The 15242-nt window shown below is 23.8% G+C and overlaps 1 protein-coding gene across 1 annotated transcript; it reads right to left on the bottom strand. All coding sequences in view use genetic code 6, as the record gives it.

The window, feature by feature from the left end:
- Window positions 1-1008: 1008 nt before the first annotated feature.
- On the bottom strand, window positions 1009-13763 carry TTHERM_00545830 (MIR domain protein; the record flags this gene model as incomplete). The annotated part of the gene is made up of 26 exons (XM_971547.2): window positions 1009-1074; window positions 1135-1222; window positions 1286-1468; window positions 1549-1799; window positions 1858-2053; window positions 2135-2472; window positions 2523-2762; window positions 2828-3283; window positions 3342-3647; window positions 3707-3850; window positions 3994-4545; window positions 4605-4856; window positions 4922-5527; window positions 5591-5814; window positions 5881-6838; window positions 6895-8157; window positions 8339-8649; window positions 8700-9571; window positions 9686-9723; window positions 9786-10132; window positions 10465-10924; window positions 10979-11247; window positions 11304-11504; window positions 11783-12029; window positions 12088-12252; window positions 12327-13763. The coding sequence occupies 26 exons, from the start codon at window positions 13761-13763 to the stop codon at window positions 1009-1011; spliced, it is 10470 nt and encodes a 3489-aa protein (XP_976640.2).
- Window positions 13764-15242: the final 1479 nt, after the last annotated feature.

Here is a 15242-nt window from a genome sequence, read left to right as displayed (position 1 = left end):
AAGGAGGATTTTTTTTTGCTTACTTGCTAAAAATCTAACCTTTTTTAATAATGATGAAATAAATGATAATATTTCTCATGATTTTCTTATAATTCCTTTCTCTAACTTGTTTATAACTAATTCTCTTAATTCTAATAATAACCATGAACTAACTAACATAACAACAAAATATGATAAATAAATATAAAACTATTAATTATACTCATAAAAAATATCAAACAATTATTTCTCCACCCACTCTTATTTCTATGAGAGCTTGTTAATAACGCTAGTAGGATATGTATGTCATTCGAATAATTATCGATCGTTGCTCCTGCTAAATGTATAATTCTCCAAAATATATAAACACTTATATTATATAATTATAGCACTCAATACTTATTAAATTCTTTCGTATCCAAACAAAATTTTTCATTCATAAATACATAAATAAACACAAACTCTCTTAAATAAGAATCATGTAAATAGAAAATTTATATTTGTTTTTTATATGCTATTAATTCATTCAATATTCCATTTAACTTCATTTTTATGGTTTTCTTTTTTATATTTATTTTTTTACTTTTTTGCAAAAGCATTAGAATTTTAAGAGTAGCAGTTAGTTAAATTTTTTTGATGATAAGATTTTATTTTTTGATATTCTTTGTTATATTTTATATTTAATTTCCATATTTTTTGATTGATATTTCATTAAATTATTTTTATGAAAATTGTCTAAAATAAAATTAAAAATATTAAAAAGCAACTTAAAAATATTTAAAAAAAAGGCATTAAAAAATACTCAATTTATATGTCTTTTTTCATAATGAATAATAAGAAATATTAGTTTTTGTATGCATATTTGATTCTAGTTTTGACTAATTTTTTTAAAATTATAAATATATTGATTAAATAAATATGGTGTTGAATTTTTGCTAGTGTATTAATAAATGACAACAGCTGGTAAATAGATAAATAGAATTATTTATTTTTTTTAATTTAAATTAATCTCTAAATTTTTTTTATTTTTCAATTATTTTTTAATTAGCTTAGGGTTTTCAAGACATTTTTTGCGCTTTCATTTATTAGATTGGTCTATTAGATAAATAAATATTTAATTTTATTTTTATAATGAGAATTTAATTTAATTTTTACATTTTATATTATTTCATTGACAATTTATTTTTCTTTTTCGCTACTATCTTCTTCTAAATCTAAATCACTAGCTCTATTGGTTGGGAACCTATTAATTTTAATACAAAAATTAATGATGATTATCTAAAATGTATAAAACTGATTTAATTACCATGCAGGTTCATTTTCTTAAATCATATCGTGTATGAATTGCTATATACCTGAGTATTCTAAAGGATTAATGCTCCTTAAGTAACCTATATAAAAAACGTAATTCCACATGTGATGATTTTCTTTTATATGGCTATAAAAACCTCCTCTGCTACTCTTATCTACTTTCTTATCAAACAAATCCCTATTTGAAGAAAATAATGTTAATAACATGATAAACAGAAATATATTTTTTAAAAATAAAATTAATATTTATTTCATTACGATTTGATACCACAGATAAAGCATTTTCCTTCAGTATCCTCTATTTTACTATTTTCTCTTTCTCTTAATTCACCAAATTAATCGATAATTTAACCTGCAACAATATTGACCATAATAATTACAACAAAAATGCAGAATAAATTATCAAAGAAAAATCTTCCAGGCTAAAAGAAGTCATGATCAGTACGATTACCATCATGATCAGTTCCTTAAAAATTGCCTGTTATATATCCTCCAACACCACCATTTGACTTTTTTATATAGACAGTATTTAAGAAAATAAAAATTAATTTATAGCTAAATAATTACTTTGAATGTTTAATCAAGAAGCAAACCAAAGCAATAAGCTAACGTAGAGCACTCGTCTGTTAAAATGGTAGAAGCATAAAAATAATATGCAAATAGTGAAAACAACCAAGCAAGTATTAAATACAAGATGTATGTCAAAAGAAGATTCTTTCTTGGAATATACACAGCATTAATAACACTCATAAGTAGAGGGAATCTATTAATAGTTTGTTAAAAATATTATTAAGTAAATAAATAAATAAACTTAATTTATTTGTTTGTTTGTTTGTAACTTTACCTTATAAATATTTCAGATAAGTGGAAAGTAAAGAAGAATGGGTGAACAACAGTACCTAAAATTGCAAAAGTTCCGTAACATATGTAATATATAATTTCTATTTCCTGCAATAGACTTACCATTATTTTGATTAATTTGAAAAGCCATAAAAATATTCTCGCCAAAAAGTGTTTAAAAAGTTCATTTTCTTAACCTTTATCAGCACTCCAAATTCTTTTAATTAAAACAGGAAGATTCTTAACTAAGAAAAAGGAAACAACAAACATGCTGCAGCAGGTCATGATAGCTCCGAGCAGATATATGATACGATTTGTTTATTAAACAGAGTATGATTTATACTATAAAATAATAAATTTAATAACAATATTAATTTTTATAAGTATCTTACATCCAAAAATAAATGTTAGTTGTAGAATCTATCATCAAACTTACTTGTAAAAGTTAATAAGTTAAATATGTTCAATACAATTGTCAGCATGAAAGCAACATCCTTCCATAGCTTGACATAGTTAGCAAATAAAGAAATGAATTTATTTGACATGAAGAATTTGTTTAGATTTTCTTCTTATCTACAAACATCAAGCAAATAATCTGCTTAAGTCATAAGGCCTGTTACCTTAGCTTTTTCCTTTTTTTACAAATAAAATTTAATTAAAAAATATTATTTTACCCTAATAAAATTTTATTTTTTACATTTGTGCGATCAACTTATTCGTTGAAATCTTTTTTCTTATCTTTAGGAAGTCTTTAGCAGAATGGCAGAAGATAAAAATAAATGATTTCAATTTATCCATTTCTTAAAACTTCTATGTGAGCTGTATTTTTAAAAAGGAATTTTACTGCCTTCTAAAGATTTTCTTTGAATTTTTCTTATTGTTTAGCCTACAATTTTCTTCTAGCTAACTCATCTTCTTCTTCACTAGGTTATTCCCTTAAGTTTTTAATTTACTTTTAAGCCTAGTTTTTAATACTTTAAGCTGTCTTGATACTACTTTCGATAAATGATTTAACAAAAGTAACAATATTTCCTATTAAATTATCACCTGTCAGGAATGATATAAGAGCATTCTTTTCTGATAAGATGCTCTTTTTATATTGCAATTTATAAAATTGCATAATGTTATTATCTATCCTTTCTCCAGAATCTTTCTGTTAATTCAATAAATTAATTCTTAAAAAATGTGATTAATTAATAGAATAAAAATACATAAAGACAGAAGAGAATGTAGAGCATGAATGCATTTTATATAATCGTGTTAGGATATTTGTCCATATTCTGTTTGTAGTATGGATTTTCTTATTCTTTTATGTTACTTGGGTCGAAAGAAAAGTTAATGTGATCAAAGCTTCCCATAACATAATCTCCATTATAAATGGTATCAAAGCTTGTATACACTTCTACAATACGCTTTTCTATTGTGTCAATTTGAATATTTCTTGCAATTTTCTTAATAATACTTTAATCTATCTTCACATTACGACCTTCTAATAAACTATGAACTAAGCACAAACACTATTAAAAAGAAAAAATAGTTTGTTTTTATAAAATTTTTTGAATTTAATTATTATTACTTTGTATTAAAGTCTAGCGATCATCCAATTTTCAAAAGGCTCTTCTCCTGAACCTTATTTGACTCTACTTAAGATTGATTTAGTTTTTATTGTTTATCTACCCTACTTGCTTCCAGTTTATGACTTTCTAGATGTGAACTAGCTCTGTTAATTATTTTTTCATAAATTAGTTTTTATTATTTCAAAATTTCAAGAAAAGAATTAGCTCGCAAACAAGCAATCGCTTATGTTAAATTTAATTATGTTTGATTGCTGTTTTTAATAAATTTCATTAAATATGATTTTACTTTTCCGTCATCAGGTCCTGACTTATATTTCATTTCCCTTTCAAATAAATCATGAGCAACATCAAAAAATTTGCTATCTGATACAGCCTGTTAATTATTAAAGCATGGACCTTATACGAATTTGATAAGAGTGTCTAAGCACTTCATCATACCTTCATAATATTATTACTAACCACCTTCATTATAGTAAGCCTTCAATAAATCAGCAACATTTTAAACCATATCATATTTGTTTCTCAAATTAAATTATTCTCTGATATAATCCTGCATTTCTGTATAGTGTCCTGCTACTGCTAGAGAAAGGAAATCTAACACACAGTCTAAAATAATGACATCTTATGCATGAGTGAAAGATGTTCCTTCTTCTCCGTCATCTTTTCCTTCTTCATCATCAACAATTTAAGAAATACCTTCTTAAAAGTCATCATTTCCTATATTTTTTAGCTTACCCTTTTTTTCTTCCTCCTTTCTTTTCTTTATTTTAGCTTCTTGTTCGATGTAATCAATTTACTTTCTGATGAACTAGCTAAACTTCATGAAAATTATCTCAGACTTATTTAACAAAAATATATTTTTACAAAACTATTATTTTAAAATATATGTTAGCATACCTTTGGCTGATTTACAAAGAAATCATAAACTGTCTTTTAAACACGAGAATTGCCTCCCTTTAATAAGGTATTCAAGAAAGATACAAAATCAATATATAACTATCCATCTAAATTGTGAGAATATTCTGATAATATAATTAAAACCATTTAGCTTGCTCCAAGTTTATCCATTTAATCTTATCTATTAACTATTTGCTCAGGGTCTTTTTCTACGATTGTTTTCAGTACATTTATCAGAGTCAATGCAGTTTACTTTTGATGTATTATGTATTTGTTAAAATTTAAGTAAAATTCATCAAAAATCATTTATAATTTACCTTGCTATTTCCTACTTTCAAACTGAATTATAAGAATTTAATAAATTTCTTAAGGATCAAGTTAAGATCTAATTTTGGGTCTATGTATCTTTGATATTCCTAATCAATATACTGCTCGATATTTAAAATAGCATCTGCAAAAGCTTTAACTTCTCTGTCAACCTGCTCAATGATCAGATCTGACTTATTCATAGCAACTACAAATTACTTCCAGTGCAACTCTTAATACTCTTATAAGATCATTTCTTAGATACCCAGTTTATCTTTACTACCAAAGAGAGATTCTTTCCTAGATGAAGAATCTAATTTAACTTCTTTCTTAATAATCTAATTTGAAGATTTCATTTCTGGTTTAAAATTGCTACTTGGGAATAAAGAAAAACCAACTTATTTATTTTATTGATCTGGTTCTAAATCTTAAACTTATTCATTATCAATATCAGATCTTGATTCACTTTAGCTCATTGCATCAAAGAAATCATCTGCTTCATCGTTATTGAGGATAACATTTGTAGCCTTGAAAAAGGATCTTTAGAGAGTTTTAACTCTTTCGAAATGTTTATCATAATCCTAAAATTGTTTTCTGATTGTTTTACTAGATTTCATCTTTTAATTAATAAAAATTAAATTTGTTTGAAAAAAAAAAATTTTTTTTCCTAAGAAAATTACTTTTTTTGCAATGTTGTCAACGAATTCTCTAACTTTAACTAAATCTCTTCTCTCTTCTTCTTCTTTTGAATGCTTATCAACATAATTTTACAGATATTTATCAAAATATGCTTGCACCATGCCAAATACATGAATACAAACATATTCAACATATCTCAAATTAATCTTATCTTCTTGAACACTGATAAATCTTAATCCTTCTTTCTCGATAAACTATGAGAATTCTTTTTATTTGAAAATTAATTAAATTCTAAAAGAAAAAATTCGAATTGCAATTAATTAATTAATACCTTTTTAGGTATATGTTAACTCACTGAAGAGAGTTTCTGTCATCTAAGTATCTGAAAATATATGGACAATCTTGATAAAATCGCATACATAAGGTTTTAAGTAACTAAATCCTTGTTTTCTAAGTTCCTTATCTGATAAAAACTATGATTAAAGGATTACATCATCTTAAACTTCAACTTTTTCATCTTCTTAATAGGTATATCCGCTATATTAAACAAAATCATCTTCTTTTTGTAGAACCTCTAAAAGATAGAAAAATGAAAATGTTTTTTTGAGCTTTGCAACACTGATATTGAAGTGGTCTTTGCTTATATTTAAGAATGGATCATTTATATCTAAATTTGTTTAGAGAGTAGAGTAGAGAAGACAAATGAGCAACTTAGCATGATATCTAAAAGGTTAATCTAAATATGTATCTCTGAAATCGACTTCCATCAAGCGATCTATCAAATTTTAGTCGTCCATAGTATTGACATCTTCAAAATAAAATTAAATATCTGAAGTCTTTTTGGCTCCATCTGAATATGTCAATTTAATTTCAAGTTCATTTAATCCTTCAAGGGGTAGGAAGCTGTTTAAGACTAATAGCTAATTTTCGAAAACCATTTTTTTGTTTGACTTCTAAATCACAATAAAGAAATCCAAAAATTTGTCTTAACGACCCTCGTGCTCTATTAAGTTGATAAATGTTTATACTAAATCGCTACTAATATTTCCTATGAGATCAATGTTATCTTTATATATCTCACAGATCAAATCAATTTAACCTAAATCATACTGTAAATGACTTAAAAATGAATTTAAATACATACTAATTAGCATTTAATTATCCGGATTTTTTGTTACAAAATCTTTCAAGTACCCAAATGCTTCTAAAAACAACTTGTAGATCATTCTTTTTGTTAATATTGTGTAAGATTCACTCATTATAATATTATCGAAATGAGGCATACCATCCTAAATAGTTAAAAATAAAAAGTTAAATAAATTTTGAAATATTTTGGTAATATTACTTTAATTAATTAAATAATTGGCTCATAAAGTTTCAAATATTTATGAATTTTCTGTTTCTCAGGATCAATATTTTTATTTCTAACTATAACATGCTACCCTAATTAATCTTAATTGGGATTAATGATGATGTCAAGGCAAAGTCCGTTTCTTATGCTTTCTATAAGCTTTAATATCATATAAGCTTCATGTTCTTTTTCAGAAAAAGTCGATCTCTTAAGTACAGAAACTCCTTTAGAGAGTTAGAAAGGTGAATTATCAGTTTAATCCATAATTTTATTCACTAACTTTGAAGACATGCTAATATGACTAGGTGTTGGTTCTCCAGATTAAGCATTAATAAGCTGTACATTTTATTTTTTTTCTAGAGTTTGGAACCAGATTTCACTCTATTCCATCAATTTTGAAACTGTTCTAAATTACTATCTCAAAAATTAAAATAACTAAGTTTTATTAGCATCAAAGATGATTTAAAGTTCTCCAAGGTTCTCAACTAACTCAAAACGCTAGTTAAATAGTCTCATAATAATATTTAGAACTTTAATTTCTAAATCTTAATCTTAGGTTTATAAAAATGTGCATAGAAGAGAAGGAAGAGCACTGTGAGTTAATTGGCCAATTTCCTTTAATTTTTTATTGCCTTTTTCTTTCATTGTAAGTAGCTAATCAAAGCTATAAATTATTTACTTTTTATCATCAACAAAATTTTTAAATTTAGGTTAAACAATTTCTTCTGTTCCCATTAAGTTCAGATTTAAATTTAAATTTAAGTTTAACTTTTCTTCTGGTTCTTAATATTGCTTATCTACTTTTTGGAGTCCTGTCATAGAAATAGGAGGTAAAATATATTTATTCTATTCTTTTTTTATGGTATCTATCCACCAATCAGAAAATTATTCATCAATAGGTTTTATAATTGTATTTTATTTTTATTTTCCACTAATTGTAGAGGACCTTTTAGACTCTTAAGGTTTTAATTGAGGATTAGATCCTAAATCTTTAGAATTATTTTAACCTAGTCTTGGTTTAAAAGCACTTTGTTTTTATTATTTCTACTCTGGTGTAGCAATACTTACACGTTTATTGTTTAGTGGAGTATTAGAGTCAACACGAGAACGGTTAACTTACAATTTATCATCTATAGGAGCATCATCATCACCACCAATATTCATAAATTCAGAAGCAAAAAATCCAGAAAGAGTCTACTTTCCAATACTTTAATTTTATTTATGAATATCAAACGCTTTGAAAAGCTTGCTATCATTCTAATATTAAATTAATTAATTTTAAATTAAAAAAAACAAGCAAATAATAATCTGAAGTAAGTAAGAAGAAGAAGAAAGTAAGTGAGAATATAAGAAACTAAGTAAGTAAGAAGAATGAAAGAAATCTTATAAATAGATAATTGGTGATAATAAATTAATTAAAGAAAATTTAAATAGTTACCTTTTCTATCTTTTCAATATCATTTTTAACTAATTTCTTAAAAAAGCAAAGAGAATTAGTAAGAAGATAATCTTATCTAAATGAAAGAAATTTATCAAGTATTTCACAAATTTTTTATTTAATTTTATTTTCTAATTAAATTGACTCACTGTCAGCATACATGATTGTTTCAATTAAATTGTTTAGTTTAACAAATCCTTTCATGATAGGGTTATTAAAAAGCATATTGTCATCCACAGTTCTGAATTCAAAAATGTTTCCATTTTAATCTTCTTAATTTGAGGTTTTAGATTAGGGCTATATTAAATCACCTTTTATAAAACAACATTTGAAATTAGTTCTAATAAAGTTAATAATTTACTTATTAATTTGAATAATTTTGTCAAGCCATCACAAAAACCTCCAGCTATGTTTGTTAATGCAGCTGCATTTTGTTGTTCAAGCTTTTTCTTACTTGAATTCATTTCAGTTAAGTAAAAGGCTGACATGAATTTGATTCCTATTCTGTCGTATTACAAAATTCTTAAGAGAAAACTAAGAAGCTCACTAAAGTCTGCTTCTCTATCTACTATGCTATAAATATCTAAATGGAGAAGTAAGTCTAATAAATCCATAATAGTCTAAAGCACTTCAGTTCCTGAAATGTTTTTAGGTTTTTGAGGTATAATACTGTAGTCAAAACTTTATTTAAATGGATCGGAACTTGGTGATTTACCACTTGCATTTAAATTGCTGTAAGATTTGGATTTATTAGGATTAAAAAGTCTTGCTTGTTCATCGATTTCAATACTTATTTGATTTAAATATTCCTTGAGACTTGAAAGTAATTTTCTATATTTTTCGATCTCCTATGAAGAAATGATTTCAGCTTATTTATCTTTTTAATTTTTGTCTTTTTTGTCTTTCTTTTTCTTTATATTTACTTCTTAGAATAATCTACAATAATTTGGTCTGTAAACTCTATTTAGAGGTTCATAATCAATATAGAGTGTTTGTGCTAATCTGCATAAAGAAGAAGAAAGTTTTTGCTGTATTTCATCATTTATAATTTTAGAGTCCCAAATTAATGTGAACAGATCTTCAGATTTAAATTTATCTTTTAAATATTTGCTCCATAAATAATTTCTGCCGTAAGATAAATTTGCATAAAACATGATTTGTTCACAAGTATTTTCTAGTTCCTAAAAATGCTAAATTTTTTTAAGCCTTCCATTTTCGTATTATAAATTTAATCTAATTCAGAAATATTTAAAATTAAAATGTGCTTTAAAAACAAAATAAATAATTTAGTCAAAATATTTTTTTAAAAATTAATTAAATTGAATAAATAAATAATAAATAAGTTACTGAATTTCTTCTCGTATCGCTGAAAACTTTTTATATAGCTAATTAATAATTATTAGAATAAAAACTTGTTTAATTTTAGGAATTTTAGTAAAAAATTTACTTTATAAATATTTTCTTAGTTAATAGTAATTCCCTTTTCATTAAAATAGCATACTCTACTCAAGAATCTTAAATAATCTGATTTATTTTTAGCTGTAGGATCCCATAACAGACTCATAAAAAAGTTAATTAAGTTAATGGGTTTATTGGCTAATTTTTCATGCTAAGCAAATTAAACTTTGTTTTCAACAGAAGACTCTTTGTAAATTTTAGGGTTTCCATCATAAAGATTAATCAAGAATTTAACCGTTCTGCTTTAATCTTCTTTAATGTATGTATTTTCATTAAAATCATACTGAATTTATAAATTTTCACTTAAATTTATAAGCAATTATTCATTAGATGAACCTAATATTATTAAATATGATGAAAAGTTATTTATAAATTTCATTAATTTCTTCTTAAATAAAATAAGTTCTTAATATATATATTTTCATTCAAGGATTTATTTCAAAAATTATTTTGATAATTTAATTTTCCTAAATATTCATCTTTTTTTCTATCTAAACTAAAATAAAATATAGAAACTAAATTGAAACCGTAATTTAAATATTTTTTCAAGATGACTCTTCTAACCAATTTATTTGGATTGGATATAAATTTATTTTTTAAAACCAAATTAAAAACAAATAATTAAAAATAAATAAATAAATAATCATTGATTTATGTAATTAATTTACATATGTTTGAAATGCAGTCAACCGCTTCTGATATATATTTTCCATGTATTTAAAAGAAAGGTATGAGCTAGAAGGTGTATATCTAATTAGAACTGTTTTGCAAGCAAATAGCCTCTAATAGCTTATAAATGAATTTTGAAAGAGTCACTTTCCAATTAATATATGCTACATATTCTTTCTAATCAATCTATGAGTCACCTCCTTTCATTTAGAAATCTTAAGTTGAGTTTTTTTGTGTTGACTACAAATTAAATTGGCTGACTGAAGATTTATTTTTAGTATGAGAAACTAAAGAATTTTGCAAAATATCTTATGACTTAATCCAGACATCTAGTTCAAATTTCTGAAGTGCATTTTCCAAAATTTTGATCAAAAGATCTATAAAATACTATTCTCTCAAAAGTTTCTACCTAAATTAATTAGCTGTTCCAAATTTTTACTGAGGACTTATATTGTATACCTAAAAATAACGAAAAAATAATTTTTAACAAATATTTTTTAGATTAAAATTTACTTTATTTTCACAGAATCTTGTCAAGTCTACTATACATTGAATTGCTTTTTTTATTTTTCTCACATGAGAAAACATTATTTTTTCATCACTTTTTGATCTAATTGGATTATTCTCGAAAGCTAAAGCTAATTTTGTCAAATAGCCAAAACAACTAATTACATAATTTATTTCCCAAACTTCATTTTTGTCAGCTTAGTAAACTTTGAATAGAAGTTTTTCATTCTAATTGATTTTCAACTAAGGATAAGAAAAGTTAGTGTAAGTGTTTCCTAATTTTTAAAAATATATTAATACAAATTAAATAAATAAATAGCTTATTAATTACCAGATTTTTATATTTGTGTTTCATCAACTTCAACATCAATATAATATTTATATTTTTTGCTCATGATATATACATAGCTATTAAGTTAAACATATTTATGTTTTTATTTATCTTTATGTAAACAATCGAATGTGAATAAAGAAGAGCTATCAGGAACTTCAACTAAACCAAGTTCGAAGAAATCATTTATGTTATTACTCTCTATTTATTTTAAATTTTTTAAGCGATTCAGTTTTATTTAAAAATAAAATAATTTTTTTTATTTTAAAGCATTTAAATCCACAAATTAATTTTATTTTATTTGAATTAAGAATTTTATTTAATTAATAATTTATTAAAATTAAATTTTTTAAAATTTAAGCCATCATATCTAAATAATAAATTTTAAATATTATATTAACTTTTTGTTAAAAATAACTTAAATAAATTCATTTAAACTTTTTTTATAATTTTTAAACAAAATATTTAAAAGTATTTACAACTAATTTCTATGTTTTTCTTTTTCAAAACACTCAAAAAGAATCCACTACTGAGATGCTTGAGACGATACAAATTGCCAAACTCAACAAAACCACCATCACTTATTTTTTGACTTTCAACTTACCACATACCAAAGGTATTTCCGCTGTATTATTCGTAGATTGATTGTTTAGCAGTTCCAATAACTTTTAGGTCAAGATTTTCTAGAGACATCCAAGTTTTCAAATTCATAGAAGTGAAAGTGTACTTCAAAATAAATGAAATTTGAATTAATTTTATTTTATAATTAAAAAAAAATATTTACTTTGTTAACTCCCTTGTCTTTTCTAGAAACTCCAATTTGGCTTGTAGCTTCTGAGTGATGCAGCCAAATCACATCTCCACATTTTAAATATTGCTAATATTCTGTGTAGTTTTCTTAAAACAGGTTAAGCTTAAAATTTGTTTAATTTTCTTATGAGCCATTAATCTTTTCATAAATAAAAAATTAATTAAATGAATTTAACATTCAAAATTGTATATTTTATTTATTTATTTATTTACCTCTCTTTTTTAAATTTCATTTTCTAAAGAGGCCATTTTGACTTATGTTTGTTGTGTAAATTATTCGAATCCAGTAGTATAATTAGGGATACTTTAAAGGGAATTATTTATAAACGATTTTCTTGGTTAGATTGTATTCAAATTTTATTAAGTATAATTGTTGGTAGCATTTGAATTGATTTTCGATATCTCATCTGAAGCATTGAAAAATGTAGTTCTATTATTAATATCTTATGCACGTGCAATATAAACAATTTCATTAGCAAAAATAACCTAATCACCATCTTTCTGATATTTAAAAGATGGAATAATCTTAAACATAGTATTCTCAGAAGTGTATGCTTCCAAAGTCATTCTAAAATTTTCTTTTTAGTGTTTGGCCTCAATAGGCTTTATGGCAAGCCATTTTGCTGAATTAAGATGTAGCAATTATACTACAGAATTGAATGATACAGTTTAATCTTTTGCTTTTTTGAATGTGTCAAAATTAGCTTTATATTCATTCAGCAAGTTAACTTTTTGTTTATCTAAATTCTCCCTATCTAGATAATCTTAATCCTATTACTTATCTTCTTCTTCATTATCAGCATTTGCTGGATCTGATTTTATTTCATCTTATTTTCCTTTTTTATCCTTCGGTGATTATGGCTAGTTAAGAGTCTAAATCTTCTTCAGAAGAAGCTATGTATCTACACTTGCTTTATTGTTTCCACGAGCTTACTATTGCTATTGAGTATATGGATTTATGAAAATAGTCTCTGCGTCGTCAAGCTCATTATCAGATTCATCACTTTCATATCCTAAACTCTTTACAACACGGTTTTTTTAAGTATTTGTAAGACTTGGGAAAACCATAAATAAGCAATTTGAAAAAGATTATTTATTTAAATTAGATAACTTTTTTTTTTAATTTTGATTTAGCTTTTAGCGAGTAGATTCTTTAAGTTTTTAGTCTATTTCTCGTTCTCCTACCATTGGCTTAATTCCATTATATTAATTCATTTTACTGCCAGCATCATTTTCTTCCTCAATATCTAATTTATTTAATGAATTCTACACAAAATGCGAGTTTGTTTTTCCTTAATCTTAGCCTTTTTTCTAAGATATTTCATCTTCAAAAACTTATTAATCAATCTCATAACTTGCATTATTATCATCATCTTATAATAAATATTATTATGTTTCTATTTGTCTTGTGAGCAATTTATTTGCTTCTTCATCATTCTTATTCAATTTTTATTTCTTTTTTCTGAGCATCTCCAACTGCTTGAGTTATTATGCTTTCTTATAAAGAGAAAAGGACTTAAGCGTAACATCTTTTTTAACATGTCCATCTGCATAAATGAAAGCATTATCATCCTAAAAATGAGAAATAGAAATTATTGATCCATATCTTATATGGGGTGGCTTTTAAATGTTATCTTCAGTATCTGACATTTTATTTCAAAAATTAAATTTTCTTTAATTCTAAATTTTTATGCTTCTTTTGCCTTTCAATTAATGAAATATTTGTAACTAAATTTATTACTCCCTTTTTTATATTATTAAAAATCTAGCAATTTTCTTTAACTATTTTTAAGAAAATAAAAATGCTGTAGTGCTAATTTAGTAAATATTTGCTTGTTCAAACGCTATTTGATCTTCTCTTCTATAAGGCGCTAATTCACTAAAACTTATTTAAATTCCTCTATATATGTTTGGAACTGTAATAATTAATTTTGCAAATAAGTTGTATTAGTTGGATTTAAAATATTAGAATTAAATTAAAAAGACTTTCTTAACTTATAAATAGTAAATTAGTTTTATAACTCTTTTGTATGTTTTTTTGATTGATAGGTTGCTTGCTTTGTTGGATCAATGGATGTGTGCATAATATTATCCTCACTTTATTCTAAATATTTAATCAAATATAGTAAGTTTTTACATTCAAATAAAAACTCTATCTGTCATAGATTAATTCATATTTAAATTTATTAGCTCTATTTACTTACTTACTTATTTACTATTACAGAATTTTAAAACGTATGATATCAATAAATTTTACAATAAAATCAATTAAAAATCACTCAAGGCTTTAATTTTTTTTGCATTAAGCTAAACTAATTATTTAATGTGGATTTGAAAGAAATACAACTTAAATCTTTCCTAAGACAAATTTATTAAAAATGAAATGCTTTTAATTTTTTTAATTTATTTTAAGTAGAAACATTTTTAAAATTTAAATTATTTGACTAATTATTTATTTATTTTTTAAATAAAAATAAATTTAACATATAATTAATAGTTTAAATACTTCAGCTAAATTTGACAAATGTAAGTTACATATTTAAAAAATAAATTTGTGAGGAAATAATTTAAATTAGAAATATAAAATTAATAATTTTAAAGATAAAAATCAAAGATTTGGTGAATATTTTTCTTTCTATTTAATCTAAATTATAATTTTTGAAAAACGTTTTATTTTATTTTTGAATAATTTTCAAATATCTTTGTTTGTTTATGACTGCAATTATTTAATTTAATTTCAGATTAATTAGAAATTAAGAAATAAACAATATAAAAATCTATTTTGGACTTAAATGTAAAATATCTGAAAAATAATGTTTTTACAGTTTACCTTAATAAAAAATATTTTTCTTTTAAAAATAAATTAAATTCTCATGCTACCAATTGTTTAGCGATGCCATTTTATATTTATTTTTCAAAGAAAAATAAATTTATTTGGAAGATTGATTAATAAAATTTATATGGTAAATAAATAGAACAGTTTTATGAAAAATAAATAAATAAATTAAAAAAATTGATTTGGATGATTGATAGATAGATGAGTGAAATTAAGTTAATAACCAAAATTTAATTAAACTTAATTGGGTTAGATAAAGAGTTAGTTAGTTAATAAATATTTAATTTATTTAT

Source organism: Tetrahymena thermophila (assembly GCF_000189635.1).
Source record: "Tetrahymena thermophila SB210 genomic scaffold scf_8254823, whole genome shotgun sequence".
Classification (NCBI taxonomy): domain Eukaryota; phylum Ciliophora; class Oligohymenophorea; order Hymenostomatida; family Tetrahymenidae; genus Tetrahymena; species Tetrahymena thermophila.
Note: the sequence above shows the minus strand (reverse complement) of the source record. Positions and strands in the feature narration are given on the sequence as shown.